We start from the raw sequence: 15,468 nt of genomic DNA on the forward strand, positions 1-15,468 counted from the left end.
CATCCCTTTAAGGTAGGTGAGTAATTCTGCTCCCCACCCACCACACACACACACACATACACACACATATCCTGGGCAAGAAAGAGGCCTTTGTCCCAGGCCATATGAGGCAGAGGGGGAGGGGAAGTTACAGGTAGAAACTTTAAAGCATCTGATTCCCCCTCCCCCCCCCCCCCCTCCTGCACATCAGTTCTCCTGCTCTCCAGGATCTAGTCCTGGCTCTGATGGGGCATCCTGAAATGAGGATCCTAGGTGTTCTGACCCCACACACCTCCACCTGCCCAGTAAATTAGGAAGCTGGACAGGTGGATCATGGCTATCTCTTTGAGGCCTTCTCTATTCCTCATTTCTGTCACTCAGGGGCTGCTAGAAATCAGAACCAGTTTAAGGGCTTGTAGGTCATTTTCAGATAGGGCTGCCACAATTAGGATCTCGTCTATACACAGAATGCAAGCAACTGAGGCCCATTGGGCAGGGAGCACGTATGTCTGGGTCTGCCCAGTAAGCCGGGGGATTGGGGGTGGAGTAAGAGGTGTGGGCAGAAACCACACAGGGCTCAAGTTTCCTCTGTCAGCCAGAAGGGGCAGGAGGAGAGGAGGGCCCCGGGAGAAAGGGGAGGTTGGGAGGAGGGACCGATAGCCCATAGCCTGGGGGCTTTAGAGAGGAGGTTTCAGCTGCCTCCGGATCTACTGCCTGAGCCCTTGAACTCAGTCCCTGGATATGCTACAAGGAACGGATCTCCATCTTTCCTCCCAGTGACATCAGTGTGGTCTGCCTCATCTCTCTGCCTTCTCAGAAACAGAAATACCAAGAGAAACATCTCTCCTCCCTCTCTCCACTGCCTGGACACTATTACAGGTAAGGGACTGGAAAGGAGATTTTAATGGGGAAGTTAGGGCAAAGAGAATTCTTAACTTTCCAGAACTTCTCCGAGTCTTAAGAGCAGATCTTTGGATTAGGAAATGTCTTTGGAAAGGCAAATAGATGTAGGTTATACACTCTGAGATCCTCATGAGACAGAGTACAAAAAGAGAGAATATCTCAAGAAATAGAAATTGGGATGGATTATTTGAAGGATTTGCAAAAAAAAAAAAAAGGGGGGGGGGGGGCTTGAGAGAAGCCTGAGAAAAATACAAGATGAAAAAATGGGACTAAGTAAAATCAGGAAAAATAGTGTTGTTACTACATACTAGGTACATGTGAAGAATTGGAAAAGTTCAGTATGTACCATCCTTCTCCTCCCATCCATCCATCCATCCATCCATATATACACAAATACATATATGGTCACATTCCAAGGTTCCTAATAGATTTAATGTGGGGGTTGTATGTGTGGCAGAGGAAGGTATATGGAAGCAGTATAAATGCTGAGGATGGGTCCACTCGGGATGCCTGGTTCCATGCCTCAGTTTATTCTTTGCCCCTCTGGAAAGATGGAGAGAAAGTAAGATTCAGAATTAAAAATGAAAAGTGAAAAGAGAAGGAAGAAAATCATTTCTTTCATAGAGGAACCTGGCTTGGAGTGGGAGATGCTAGACTGGGGAAAGTGAGGATGATGGGGGGCAAGGATCTTCCTTCCTTACTCCCTCTTCTCACTGCTTCCTCAAGGAATAGGCAAAGTGGAAGTTGAAGAGGAGACTGACTGGATAGTATTCTCTGCCCTCCTTCACCTTCCTCAGCTGTACTTACATTTCCCCTCCATCCTACTACCCTCCCCCCCTCCCACTCCCAACACATATATATATCTGATACTGAAACTCCCAAGGAACAGAGTTCTGTTCTGATCAACAAAATTTTCTTTTCTACCTCTTTTTCTCTGGTTGATCCCCCTTTCTCTCCTTTATTTCTTTTGCCTCTTTTTCTCTTGTGTATATTTCTTTAGTTTTTTTTCTCTCTTCAACATGTCTAATGTTACATCAATCTCAATTACATCTAACAAAGTTTTAGCCAACTTTTCTTGACTACCACCAAAGGCAAGCTCATCTCCTGATTGGGAGGCTAGTATGAGAACAAAATGAAGGTAAAAATAGAGACCTTGGGGCAGCTAATTGGTGCAGTGGATAGAGCACCAGCCCTGAAGTCAGGAGGACCTGAATTCAAATGTGACCTCAGACACTTAACACTTCACTTAACCCCAATTGCCTCAGTAAAAAAAGAAAAGAAAAAGAAAAGAAACCTTGAAACCAGGATACATGAATCAGGAAGCCCAGAACTCAGGAATACTTGGGATCTCGGGCAGAATCAGGATTTGGGAGGGTTCTCCCTTCTTTCCTCAGCACCTCTAATTCTCAAGCCTTGGTGCTTCCTCCCTAGATGATCCTAATAATTCTCTATTCCTCATCTCCTCGTAGGACTCCAAGATCTTTCTGTAAGTGTTTAGAGATTCCATCAAGAATATACAGAGCAGAACTAAGAAGAGGCAGCGGTAGCCTGAGGGAAAAGATGTTTCCATCCTTAGAAATCTCTATATTCTGTTGGGTATATTCAACTTCCATTTGTATGGGCTAAGAAAGAGATCATTCAACATGAAGGCAGGAAGATGGAGAAAATAGCCCTAGCAGAAGCTGTATGCACTACTGAATGACCACCTGGAAAAGTATCAAGAGACAGGGAGATTTCCCTCAGAAGACCTTCCTCAGGTGAAAGTCACTAAGAAATAAACTTAGATGCATTTGTATGGAATAAATCATATGTCATAATCACAGATATCTCCCCACTAATCCTTGGCCCTCTCCCTCACAGTACCCCACACCCTTTCTATTTGGAGTGATCTTTTTCACCATCTGTCCACTCCTTTTTTCTCCCCACTTCATTGGGTCTCAACCACCTGTTTTCTGAAATTGAAAGCCCTAAGAGCCAATGAGGATAAACATATGTTTGAGGGGACTCTTGACTATCACCAGGTTAGTTGGGGGGGAGAAAAAAATTATCCTTTCCTCTGGCCCAAATCCCTTAATTTCCCCTTGCAGAAAGATGGTAGAACTGACCAAGAGATAAATCCCCATTTTCCTGAGGAGTGAGAAGGACAGAACTTCAGGGAAATGGGCCTAAAGGGAAAGAACACTAAGGCCAAGGGAGAGAGAAAAATCAAAAAAATTTAGATCTTGGGTTTCCAAGGGACCTTAAGACATCATGCCTTTTTACTCACAAGGGCATTATTTGCATTTAAATATGAGGCAATAGAACATCAGAGGGTTTCAATGACATGCCCAAGTTTATATGGGCAGTTACTGGTAGAGAAGGAAGCACATTCTAGTCATCTGCCCGCTGACTCCTGAAGGAAGCAAAGGCAGAAACCCCTTCCCAGAGAAATTAAGAGAGGGAGAGAAAGAGGAGCTTGGGGGGATAGGATAAGAGAAAGAGGGGGCACATCTATGAAGAGCCATTCCCCCAACCCCTCTCACTTTTCCTCCATGTCACCACCCTTAAAGGGACTCAGGAGTGACTGTTCTTCATTCACATTGCTTTTACACAATTTCCGGCCAGAAGCCAAAGTAGAGGGCCAGAGGTTGGGGGTTCCGGTGTTGAAATGGCATCAAGAACAGGACACAAACACCCCACCCACTTGGCCAGGACACATAGGGGTTCATCCTATGACTACACCCACCCTGAACCCAAGGAGGCATTTCTCCCGCCAGGCCTATGGATACTGGCAAGGAGGAGATTGGAAGGGAGGCAATGATACTGGGAGGAGGGGGGGAAGATAACACAGAATGGGGAGTCATAGGGTCAGTGTTCAAATCCCAGATCTGTCCATTGCTTTCTGTGGGAGCTTGGACACATCTAAGCTCTCTAGTCTTTAGCTTCCTCCATTATAAAAGGAGAGGGTTGGACCAAATGACGTGTCTAAGGTTGCTTCAGATAGAAGCTATAATTCTATGATGCTCAAGACAGAGGACACTAGAAGAGAGGGACATGAACAGAGAAGGCCAATAGGGGAAGAAGGTAAGGGCCATTGATACATTCCTCCTGTTTGTGAACATTACTGTTAAAAATATTACAAATAATTATTTTATTAATATCACTAATAAACTTTAACAATACCTTATGTATACATAAGAATCTTTTCTGGTTCTCACTAAATTGAGTTATTGAATACTACTCTTTGAGGATTAGTGCCTAATTAAAGAATAGAGACTATATAAATTAACAATGATTGATTGGGAATGTCTGTTTCTAAGGCCATACTTACTGCTGAGATCATTAAAGCAATTTAGCTTTCGGAAGGTTTCTCCTATGCTAAGAAAAGTGAGTTTGGCCTCCATTCGGAACAAGAGGAGGTCTCTGACTCTTAAATTATGAAGAGGTCCCTCTTGATGTCGCCCTCAAACTTGTTTAAATTTCTTTCCCAAAGAAGATGATGGGGTGCTGTCTTAACAATTTTTAGATTCTTTCTCCCACCCATTCCCAACTACCTTACCCTACACCTTTTCTATCAGAGAAAAGATAAAGAGAAAAGGGATGTGAGCTGGGGTGAAGAGGAATGAGTTGTCAGTGTTTTGTCTAGAGAAAAATAGATTGGGGATGCTAATAAGGGTAATGATCTTCATGTCTTCAAAATGGATTCCTAAATGGATGGAACAACTGGAAAATATTGAGGGTAGATAGTAAAAAGAACTTCTAAAAAAGAGATGAAAGAATGAAGAAGGAAAACTGGAAGTAGTTTTGCTTTGAAGAGATCTCAGTTTAAAAAGAAAACTGTGTGGGCTGGGGAATGGATAAAATGACTCTTTTGGGGCCACAGGCACAGAGGTTATGCCTAGAAACCCTATCTTCCTTTCCTACTCTACTCTTTGCTCTAGGGTTGATAAGCTCTTATCTCCCTCAGCCAGGAGGAGCCTAGGGTGGGGAAATAGGAGAGGGTAAGGCTATTATCAAGGACTAGGTCTGGAGTAGAGGTTGACTCTTTCCATGGCACAGCCCCTTAAGGATCTCAAACTTCTTACATATCTTAGGAAGAAAAAAGGTTAAGGTCCAAGAAAGGATAAGTAAAATGAAGGAGAGAAATAAACTTCTGATGTTACCCCAGAGAAAAAGCCCTGGAATCCTGACTCCCTTTCCCAGCTGTGGATGTGGTTTTGGGGTGTGAGGAGGAATAGAAGAAAAGTCTTTAATCCAGGGATGATAAAAGACCTGTTACTGCCTCTCCTTTAAAGACAAATAATTTATTTTAACAGAAAGGTGGGTTCTGTGATACTGAGGACTTCCTAGCTCATAGAACTTGGTGATCAAATAAGGGAAATAGGAGCCTTTTTCCCTCGAGGGATGTCCCAATAGTCAGAGAGTTGAGATGAGGGGAGAAGTCCCTCGTGACACAACCTGGAGGATGGACAATAGGCACTTGAGTAGGTGAGATCCTTACCCTTCTCACTTCATCATTTCAGGTTGCTTGGGTGACCTTGGCCCCAGGGGAGCCTTTCCTGGCTCCTGGCCTGGTAGGATGCCCCCGTGTCCTCCACAGCAGAGCAGGAACCGGGCTTCGCTACTCACTGCCCCAGAACTGGGAGAGATGGAGCTGACTTGGCAAGAAATTATGTCTATCACAGAGCTGCAGGTGAGAAGGGGGAGGATGGTCTGGGCAGCAAGGATGACTAGGAGTCTGAGGAGAAGGGCCAGAAAATGCTCTCCCCGAGAAGGGTGTGACTGCAGGAGTAGGCCAGAATGGGAGATCAGGTAAAAATCAGACAAGCCCAGGTCAGGAGGTGGGGATGGGCAAGGAATTTGGGCTGGGTAAACAAGGGAGAGGGTACCAAAGACGGATGGGAGCAGAAAGAGAGTAGCTGTTGATGTGGTAAAGGAAACACAGGCTCTCTCCACTGCTTTCTTCCATCTCCCTTTTCTCACTTGCTCACCTCCTTTCCCTTTTTTTCTCTTCTCCATCACTCTTCCTCTTCCTTTACTGTTTCCCTATTTAATCCCCTTCCCCATACCTTTTTACTTCCTGCTTCCTCTCACCTTCTTAACCTCCCCCTCTTCTTACCCATGCCCCTCCCCCCAGGTAAGAGAGTCTGGGGCCTTTGAGGGAGGATGATGCAGGGGTCCCCTCCTCCTGCTGGTCAGACAAAGGGGTATCTGTTGAACAGAACAATGACTTCTTTGTCCTTAGTTGGGTAAGGATCTGGGGTGGCCGCTGGCCATGGGCTGGGGGCAGTGCTCATAGCAGGCTCACTGCATCCCTACTTGGACTGGATGGCAGACAGAGAAGAGACAGATGGAAGGAGGGGCAAGAAGAAATTGTATCGATCCTCAGAGTCCTGAATTATTCCAGAGCTCTTCACTTCCAATTGGTCCCGTTTTTCTGACTCTCCTCATATCTCACTCCCCCTCTTTATCCTTTTTCAAGACTTTCTCTCTTTTCCCGGGTTCTAGATTCCTCCTCCCCGTCTTCCCCATATATTCCACTTTTCTATGTCCCCCATTCTGTCCCTTCCCCTTCTAATTCACCAATGCCTTCCATCCCACATCTCCCTAAATTCTAGGTTTCTAAACACAGAGGAGCATCTAATATTAAAATGTCCTCCCTCCTTCCCTCACTGTTCTTATACCTTATAAAAATAGCTACAGTATTATAAGATCTTGGGGTCCCTTATGGAATCACTTTGTTGTTGCTCCTCATCTCAAATCTCCTCCACCAAACTGCCTCCTACTCAGCAATTGTCCTAGCAGATTGGCAGAAAAATCCCCCAAAGAACTTGACCATAGAAGGAAGACTTGAAATCTATTCCTCTGTCTACACACAGAAAGATTCATAGGATTATAAGTAAAGCTAGACTTGAAAAAGACCTCAGAGGCAATCTAGTCTAAACCCAAAAATGGGACAATGACTTGACCAAGATCATATTCACAGACGTGTTAAAGGTTTTCTGATTCCAGAGATTCTTTGATTCTTTGTATATTAATTTACCATTAATGTACTTCCTTCTTAGTACAATGAAGATCTTTTTTAAATTTTAAAACTTTTTCCAAAATATTCTACAACTAAATGTTTTGGATAATCCTTCCTTTGATGCTAAACTCAGTATCTCCTATAATTAATAATAGTAATAATATAGCTAATATTTAAATAGTACATTTAGGTTTGCAAAATACTTTACAAATATTAGCTTAGTTCATCCTCACACCCTGGAAAATATATGTTAATATAATCCCCATTATACAGGTGAGAAAAGTGAATACAAGGTTAAGTGACCTGTCCAGGGTCACACAGCAAAGCAAGTAAGTATCCAGGACCACATATGAACACAGGTCTTCCAGACCCACTACTCAATCCACTGCGCCACCTAGCTGCCTCTTTATTTACATTTTAGTTTAATGGTTCCTTGTATCAAGGACTCTTTTCACTGAAACCTGTGAAACCTTCCTCAGAATCATGTTTTTAAATACATAAAATAAAATATCCATAAGATTGCAAAGGAAATCAATTATAATGAAATAATTTTTATTAAAGAAAAAAAAGTGCCTGCATCCTAAGAACCCCTGACTTAGTCAAAACTTAGTAAATAGGCCATATTTTCTGTCCCAGCCTACGTGCTCTCTATTCCCTCAAACTTCTTTCTTGTCTTCAGACTATCATTTCAGATCCTTCAATCAGCCATTCAGTCAAAAAATATTTGTTAAGCATTTACTATGTGCTAGGCACTGTGCTAAATTATGGGGATATAAAAAAAGGCAAATCAATCAATCAATCAGTTACTCCCTGCCCTCAAGGAGTTCACAAGCTAATTGAAGAGAGAACTTGCAAATAATTATGCAAAAGTAATATATATACAAGACAAATTGGTGATATATCACAAAGGGAAGGCAGTAACTTTAAGTGAGGTCTGAAAAGGCTTTTTTTAACTGGGACTTGAAGAAGGCAGGAGAAAGGAAAAAATTCCATGGGGGATAGAGGGTGAGTGGAGTCAACAGTAAAAATCCATGGATTTGGGAGATAGAATATTTTGTTGGAGAAACAACAAAGAGGACAATGTCATTGAATAACAGTGCATGAAAAGGAGTAAGAAATAACAAACATCGAAAAGTTGGAAAGTTATGATGGGCCTTAAAATCCATAGGATTTTATATTTAATCCTGGAGCTAAAAGAAATCATTTAGAGTTGATTGAATAGAGGGCAGGGCAAGGCCAATGTGAGACATAGTCAGACTTGTGCTTAAGGAAGATCAATTTGACAGCTGAGTAGATGTCCTGGAGTGGGGAGAGACCTAGAAGAGACCAACCAGCAGGCAGTTTCAATAGTCCAGGTATGAGGTGATGAGAGCCTACACAAAGGTGGTGAGAAAAGGAAACACATCAGGGAGATGTTACAAAAGCAAAATCGATGGAATCGATTGCATTGGGTGACTTAATGGTGCCTTTGACGGTAACAGGAAAGTCAGGAAGAAAGGAAGACATGTTGAGTTTTAAATCTCTATAGGACATCCAGTTGGAGATGCAAGACTGGAAGTCAGCAGAGAAATTAGGGATAGATAAAAAGATCTGAAAAACACTTAAATTGAGATATTTGCATGATGTTAATGAGATCACTAAGCAGAGCTGTAAGAGAATACTTATAATTAAAGGGCATGAGCTGGAAGAGGATCCAGCAAAAAGAGACTCAGAAGAAACAGTCAGATAGGAGAACCAGGAGAAAGCAATGCTGTGAAAACCTAAGAGAAGAGAATAATTAGGAGAAGAGGGTGGTAAATGGCATTAAATGTTAAAGAGAGCATGAGGAAAGAGAATTTAGATTTGGCCATTGAGAAATCACTGGTAATTTTGGATAGAGTAATTTCTGTTGAATGATGAGATCAGAATCTAGACTTTAGAGCGTTAAGATGAGAGTGAGAGAAAAGGAAGTAAAAGCACCAACTGTAGACAGTCTCCTGAAGGAGTTTAGCCACAAAAGGGGAGAGAAAGACATAGTGGATATAGATCAAGTGAGGATTTTTTGAGGATGGTGGAGATGTGTGAGTATTTGTAGGAGGTGGGAAAGGAGCCAGTAGATAGGGAAAGGTTGAAGATACATAAAAGACTAAGAATGAGAGAGGGGGCAATCTGCTGGAGAAGACAGGATGGAATAGGAGGACGTGTGCTTGTAGAATTGTTTGTCTTGGGAAGAAGAAGGACTACCTCTTCAAGAGGAAGACCACAGAAGAGGAAGCTCTCCATGAATAGCCTCAATTTTTTTTCAGTGAAATATGAGGAAAAGGTTTTAAGATGAGAGAACAAGAAGTTTGAGGAGGGGAAAAAAAAAGTTTAGAAAGGGCAGCTAGATGGTGCAGTGGATAGAGCACCAGTCCTGAAGTCAGGAGGACCCGAGTTCAAAGCTGGCCTCAGATGCTTAACACTTTATAACTGTGTGACCCCGGGCAAATCACTTAACTTCAATTGCCTCAGCAAAAAAAAAAAAAAAAAAGAAAAAAGAAAAATCACTGATGATTGGGATAGGGAATTAGTTTAACGAAGTGTAGTAAGACTGCCTTGCTATGTGAGAGCACAGTTGAGATGATATAACACAAAATTGTAGTGGTTTTCATGAGCAGTTCATGATATTCTCTAGCTTTGTTCAGCACATAGGTGACAGTGAAGTAAGCAAAGGCTAAGAGTAATCCATGGTTAAGGCTTGGAAGGACAAGATGGAAAATAAGATAAAGGAGCAGGGATTTCTTTTTTCTTTCTTTCTTTTTTTCTTTTTTTTCTTTTTGCTGAGGCAATTGGGATTAAGTGACAGCTGAGAAGTGTTATGTGTCTGAAGTCACATTTGAACTCAGGTCCTCCTGACTTCAGGGCTGGTGCTCCATCCACTGCACCACCGAACTGCCCTAGGAGCAGGGGTTTCTAGAGAGAAGATATTCTGGGACTGAAATGATTCACCAAAGAGTCAAGATGAAGAAGGGAGGAGAATGTAGTCAGGGTAATAGTGATGGACTGGGAAAGAACTGAGGGGAGGAATGTTGGGAAATTTCGATGAGCGCAAAGTATTAAGGGTTGCAAGACAGAGGTAAAGGGGGAATGGTAACAGATTGGGAGCAGTTGAAGTAATTTCAGAGTTTCCTCCCATCCTCAATCTTTCTAAGTTCTGTTTTTCTCTTATCTTTTTCTCATCTATCCCCAAGTATTTCCTGACCTTTCAGGAGGGAATATATGTCAGGATGGGACTGGAGATGGGAGTAGATATCTATGGAGAGTTGAAGCTGTAGTGCTGGGCCTTGATATGAGATCTATCCCATTCTGCCCTGCTCCCCAGACATCACTATTCTTCCCAGAAACATACCAATTAGTCATGGGTAAAAAATCCCATGGGGGTGCTCCTTTTTCCTGTCTGTGGCTTCAGTGCTTTTAGGAGTCTGGCTTGGGAGAGAGGTCACTCCATAGAAACGTTTCCTGCCCCATTGCCTGGAGGAAATGCTTGGATGTGTGTGCTAGAGGAGCTAAGAAACTTGACTGATGTATACTACCTGAATATAAGGCTGGAAAGTCTGTGTGGAGAATTCAGAGCTAAGCCCAGAGAGAAGGAAGTTGATTATAAGGAAATGAGGACCAGTTATCGGTGATGTTGACTGAAGGGCTAAGTATAAGAGTAGAAGAACTAAGGAAAGTATTAGGGGCTGAATGTGGGCAAAAAAGACACTGTAGGATTGGGGTAACTATAGAGAAAGGAGGCTACGTGTAAGGATGAAAAGTGGAATTCAACAGAAGTTAAGTATAGGGGATGGGGATGCTGAATGGAATGGGAAACTGGGTATAGTAAATGGGGAGATGAGTATGGGAAGTATGAAGTTGAATAGAATGGGGGGGGGGGGATGAGCATGAAGGAATGGTAAGGGATTCTGGGGATGCTTGGAAAAACAGGCCTAGCCAGGCAAAGCTCCCTTTCACAGTGAACTGACCGGTCTTTCCTTGTACAGGGCCTTGATATGCAAAATGAGCCAACCTTTGAGTCCCCAGTGCCATATCCTGGGCCTGCACCTCCCCCTGCTTATGGACCTTGCCCAATTCTCCCCGACACTGGCAGCCACCTCACCTCACCCTATGAGGGTCTCTACCAGGACTTCCCCCCACCTTCAGCTCTAGTTCCAGACTCTCCTTATGCATATGGCAGCTTGGCCCTTCCTGTTTCCAAACCCATGACTCTCTCAGGACTCCTCAGCGACCCTCTCCCCAAGTCCCTGTCCCTGCTGGACATGGGGCTGCCTGTGGGACCCACCAAACCTCAAGAAGATCCTGAATCTGACTCTGGTTTATCCCTCAACTACAGTGATGCAGAATCTCTAGAGATGGAGGGAATAGAGGCTGGGAGACAGAGGGGAGAATATATAGAGATGTTCCCAGTTGAGCACCCCTACCCGCTCATGCCTACCTCTCTCGTCCACTCCAACTATCCTCTGCCACCTCCTGAGACTCACTTGACTTTTGAACCCACGATGTGCCCTGGAAGGGCCAAACCCTCCGGGAGAGGGGAGTCGGGAAGCAGGGATGAGCGCAGGGCTTTGGCCATGAAAATCCCCTTTCCCACTGAGAAAATTGTCAACTTACCTGTGGATGATTTTAATGAGTTGGTGGCTAGGTATCCGCTGAGTGAAAGCCAGCTGGCCTTAGTCCGGGACATCCGACGGCGGGGCAAAAACAAGGTAGCTGCCCAGAACTGTCGAAAAAGGAAGCTGGAGACCATTGTGCAGTTAGAACGGGAATTGGAGAGGTTGGGCAACGAGCGGGAACGGCTGCTCAGGGCCCGAGGGGAGGCCAACCGGACTCTGGGGGCCATGCGCCAGCAACTGGCAGAGCTCTATCGAGATGTCTTCCGGAGACTGCGTGATGAAGCTGGAAATGGCTACTCCCCAGAAGAGTATGCCTTGCAACAGGCTGCTGATGGTGCCATCTTCTTGGTGCCCAGGGGAGTCAAGATGGAGACTTCAGACTGAATGGGGGAAATTAGGAGGGAAAAGAAATTGGAGGTCGCATGCATTTCCTTCTTCCCCCTTCTTAGATGGGTGCTTCTCAAACGTGGTCCTTCCAGACAGAGGTTGGAGAATTGAATTGATTTGGAAGGTTCGGGAAGGACATCTCTGGGGAAGTGAAGGGTACAACCTGGAATGCCGTGGTGGTAACTCCAGGAGAGCCTGGTTTGGGGTATATAGGAGGTCTGGAAGCTGTTTGCTCCCTTTCTAATCGTCCCCCTCACTTCAATTCCCCAGACAGGTCCCTGCATCGCCAAGGACTCAAATTAAGCTTTGAAAGATAAAGCATGATAAAAAAAAAAAAAACAAAAAAAAACTTGGTCTTCTTTCACTTTTATAATTTGGACAGTGCGGGGCAGCAATTGAGACTGCTCATAGGCATTGTGGGGAGGGGAGAAGGATATGGGGGAGTGTTTAGGGGATGAATGGAGAACATACTGGTTGGATTCTGAGGAATAGGTCGAATCTAGTGCCCAATAACAGGAAGACAAGGTTCTGGAGATTTAATGTCTAGCAGTTATCTTCCCTGTCCCTTCTAGACCAGGAGATCCTATTGGTACAGGGGACTGCAGTTGGTACAACTTCCTCCATCCCCCCACTTCCCAGGAACATTTCTCCCTTAGAGAACAGATGAATTTTTCAAAGCTTAGGGTTGGGGAGTGGGGGGGAGAGGTCAGGGAGATGGGAAAAACGGCATTAACATATGCTAACTTTCCTTATCCACAAAAGTCCATAAACCTGTATTCTAATGAAATCAGTCCAGGGCCAAGCTGTAATAGAAAGCCCAAAAATCTAATAGGCAAGTTTTAAGTTAGACCTCACCATGAATACTGATCCTTCCTAAAAGAGGAGTGATAAAATTCTCATCATTTGTGATGAGCTTGCTCAATCTGTTCTGCCTAGAAGAAATGACTGCTCCCTGAATTCAGACACTATTTGACTCACACAAATTAAGAATTTCAGGAGAGGAAGCTAGTCTAGGACTATCTCATGTTCCAAAGATATAGGTCATCCAACTGCACTGTTTATAATACAGAGACGACTGTACACAAATATGAGAGAGGAAAAGATTTGTTGTCAGAATGGAAACTCTACCAAAAAAGCTGGTGGGTATTAGAGGTAACACATTAGTGTAGAAATGCCATTTAATAGAATGGACAAACTATTAGATGAGGTAGAGCTGTGTAAAGTGCAATGAGAAGGGGGAACAAAAGTTGTTCAAAGAATTTAAGTATGCACTCCTCCCATTTCCAAAAGGACTTCAATAGGAACAATTAGACAAAACCATTCAATCCTTGAATAGGAGGATCAAGTTGTTTAAAAAAATTTTTTTTGACGAAAGCTAGACCATTCATAATCTTGAAACCTCATCTTTCCTTTTCTCCATCCTAAAAATATCTCTAAGCAACTTGTTTTAGGATTGATCATTACAGCTCAAGAAATTCTAGGTCCTTCTTAAATCCACATCACTGCATCTTACCCTATTTCCTTTTTAAAGGATTGGTTCAGATGGTGCTCCATACCATTGAGTGGCTATTTAAAGAGAAACTTCTAATTTTGGTAGCCTCTATTCCATTGGTGGCTCCAGAGTGGAGACTTTTGGAGTTGTTGCACCTTGGCTGTAGGGAATGGAGTCTTGAGTTTGATTTCCAGCTTCCTGAAATCTGATGTTCATTGATTTAAAGGGCTAATTATTTACTAGGCTAGGAACTGGACCTGTGATTTTATTTGTAGAGGGAACTGCAAGATAAAAGTACTTTTTACCTACCTGACTTTTAAGACCTGTTCTGTGGATTTCTAGAAGCAAAATAGCAATTTATTCATGTACAATAGAAAACTGAACAAGGTTTTATAATAAACATGTAAATAGCACTATATGCTATATACTATGTGCCAGGCACTGCTTTCTATTTTCTCTCACATGGTTCTCAAAACCCCTAGGGAAATGTAATTATCCCCGTGTTGCTGATGAGGAAACTAAAGGCAAGGGTTGTGATTTGTTCAGGGTCATAGTGTTGAGATATCTAAACAGTGTTCAGGCCCAGAAGTCTAACCACGGTGCCAACTAGCTGCCCCAACTTGGCACAGAATTTGGGTTCAGATTTTGATAGGGGTTCCTAACCTGCATTGCCTTAGATGGGGGAAAAAAATAAAACCATCTTTATCTCATTGGAATCCTACTAAGACATAGATGATGCCAAAAAAAAAAAAAAAATCAAATCTAAAAACTTTCTCAATCTAATTGTAGTAGGTAGATGCAACATGGGAATTTCAAGGAGATGGAGGTGGGGAAGGCTGTTATGCCACATGTCTGATACAAATTGGAAGATGCATGAGATTTTAGGACTATTTGACCAGGTGTGGCTTGGTGAGAAAACCCAGCATAGTATTTTGCAGTTGACCTAAGTGGTCAATAATGGCCGTTAGGGGTTTGAAAGCCAAAGTCTAGTGAAAAACTTGAGAAGGCAGATTTGACTCCAAATCCTCCTTTGGACTCTCTGCTAGGTGGTCAGTGATTTAAAGAATTGAGGGTCAATAAATGTAGTTCCAGGGCAAATTGCTAATCTATAATAAACTTTCAACTAGCTTGTTTCATGGCAAGCCCAGGATCAGTATTTGTCACACTTTTAGGAAATTAGATTATACGTAGTATTAGTGGGGAAGATCAGACCTCACACATTAAATCTCTAGACTCCAATGTCCTCATTAATAAATAAGACCAGTGTCCTCTCCTAATCTTGGCCCACCAACAAAGAGGGCTTTTTCATAAAGCTCAATTCCGTTACTTGGTTTTACTGTCCATCTGGAACATTTCAAACATCATACTTGCCTTCCATCATGAACCTAAAAGCCAGTGGGGGCTCAGTCACAAACAAAGCAAGATCCAATTTTAAAACTATCTTCCCAAAAGCCAACATACACGTCTAAGATTTATGCTCTGGTCAAGTTTGTTCTTATGAAGCTAGGCGAAGTATTGGTATTCAGAAGGAAGAAACTATTAAACACTTGGCTGGCCTCTATGAAAGAGCTACTCTTGGACTGAGAGTATGGCTATTAAGTAGTCAAGCTCTATCTCTCTAGTATAAAGATCACCTAGTGATCAGAAAAAAAGAATCATTAGACCTCTTCAGTTCTAGCCAAAGAAAGCCTGGCCCTTTCTCACTTTTGGTTGAGTTTTCAAAGCCATTCTATTATTCAAAGGTAGAAAGAATAGAGGTACATCGGGCAAGACTTCAAGCCTTAACTAGCTGTGATTTCATGTATTTCTCCATCGATAAAACGGAGATTTTATAGCCCCAAACCTCCTAGGATTGTTGTGAGGATCAAATCAAGTTATTTCCAAGTATTTAGCAGTACCTAGCACAAAGCTAAGCATTATTATTAGCTATTCCAAGAATAGTATTACTATTTCTACTTTCAAGGTCCATTCCCCCTCCTTCCCCCCGCCCCCAGCATTGTTACATAGTTCAAATCCAAGTTAGTTCCAGAAGATGCTGTAAAGGTTGAGACATTATGACAGGAGGCAGGTAA

The 15,468-nt window shown here is 43.0% G+C and overlaps 1 protein-coding gene across 6 annotated transcripts; it reads left to right on the forward strand.

Moving 5' to 3' along the window:
* Positions 1-584: 584 nt before the first annotated feature.
* NFE2 (nuclear factor, erythroid 2) lies at positions 585-13,819 on the forward strand. 6 transcript variants are annotated; one of them, XM_051961589.1, is made up of 4 exons: positions 585-858; positions 2,352-2,639; positions 5,385-5,554; positions 10,888-13,819. In XM_051961589.1, the coding sequence occupies exons 3-4, from the start codon at positions 5,441-5,443 to the stop codon at positions 11,899-11,901; spliced, it is 1,128 nt and encodes a 375-aa protein (XP_051817549.1). In that variant the 5' UTR covers positions 585-858; positions 2,352-2,639; positions 5,385-5,440; the 3' UTR covers positions 11,902-13,819. The 6 variants fall into 6 exon arrangements, with proteins under 6 accessions (XP_051817549.1, XP_051817548.1, XP_051817552.1 ...); XM_051961588.1 differs by lacking the exon at positions 2,352-2,639; XM_051961586.1 differs by lacking the exons at positions 585-858; positions 2,352-2,639 and adding an exon at positions 3,753-3,945.
* Positions 13,820-15,468: the final 1,649 nt, after the last annotated feature.

Source organism: Antechinus flavipes, chromosome 5 (genome assembly GCF_016432865.1).
Source record: "Antechinus flavipes isolate AdamAnt ecotype Samford, QLD, Australia chromosome 5, AdamAnt_v2, whole genome shotgun sequence".
Lineage (NCBI taxonomy): Eukaryota > Metazoa > Chordata > Mammalia > Dasyuromorphia > Dasyuridae > Antechinus > Antechinus flavipes.

Coding starts and splice junctions, on each gene's coding strand:
- NFE2 (XM_051961586.1), top strand. CDS start 3,879: ATGATGCTCAAGACAGAGGACACTAGAAGAGAGGGACATGAACAGAGA. Junction 3,946..5,384: donor AAGGCCAATAGGGGAAGAAG/GTAAGGGCCATT, acceptor TCATCATTTCAG/GTTGCTTGGGTGACCTTGGC. Junction 5,555..10,887: donor TGTCTATCACAGAGCTGCAG/GTGAGAAGGGGG, acceptor TTCCTTGTACAG/GGCCTTGATATGCAAAATGA.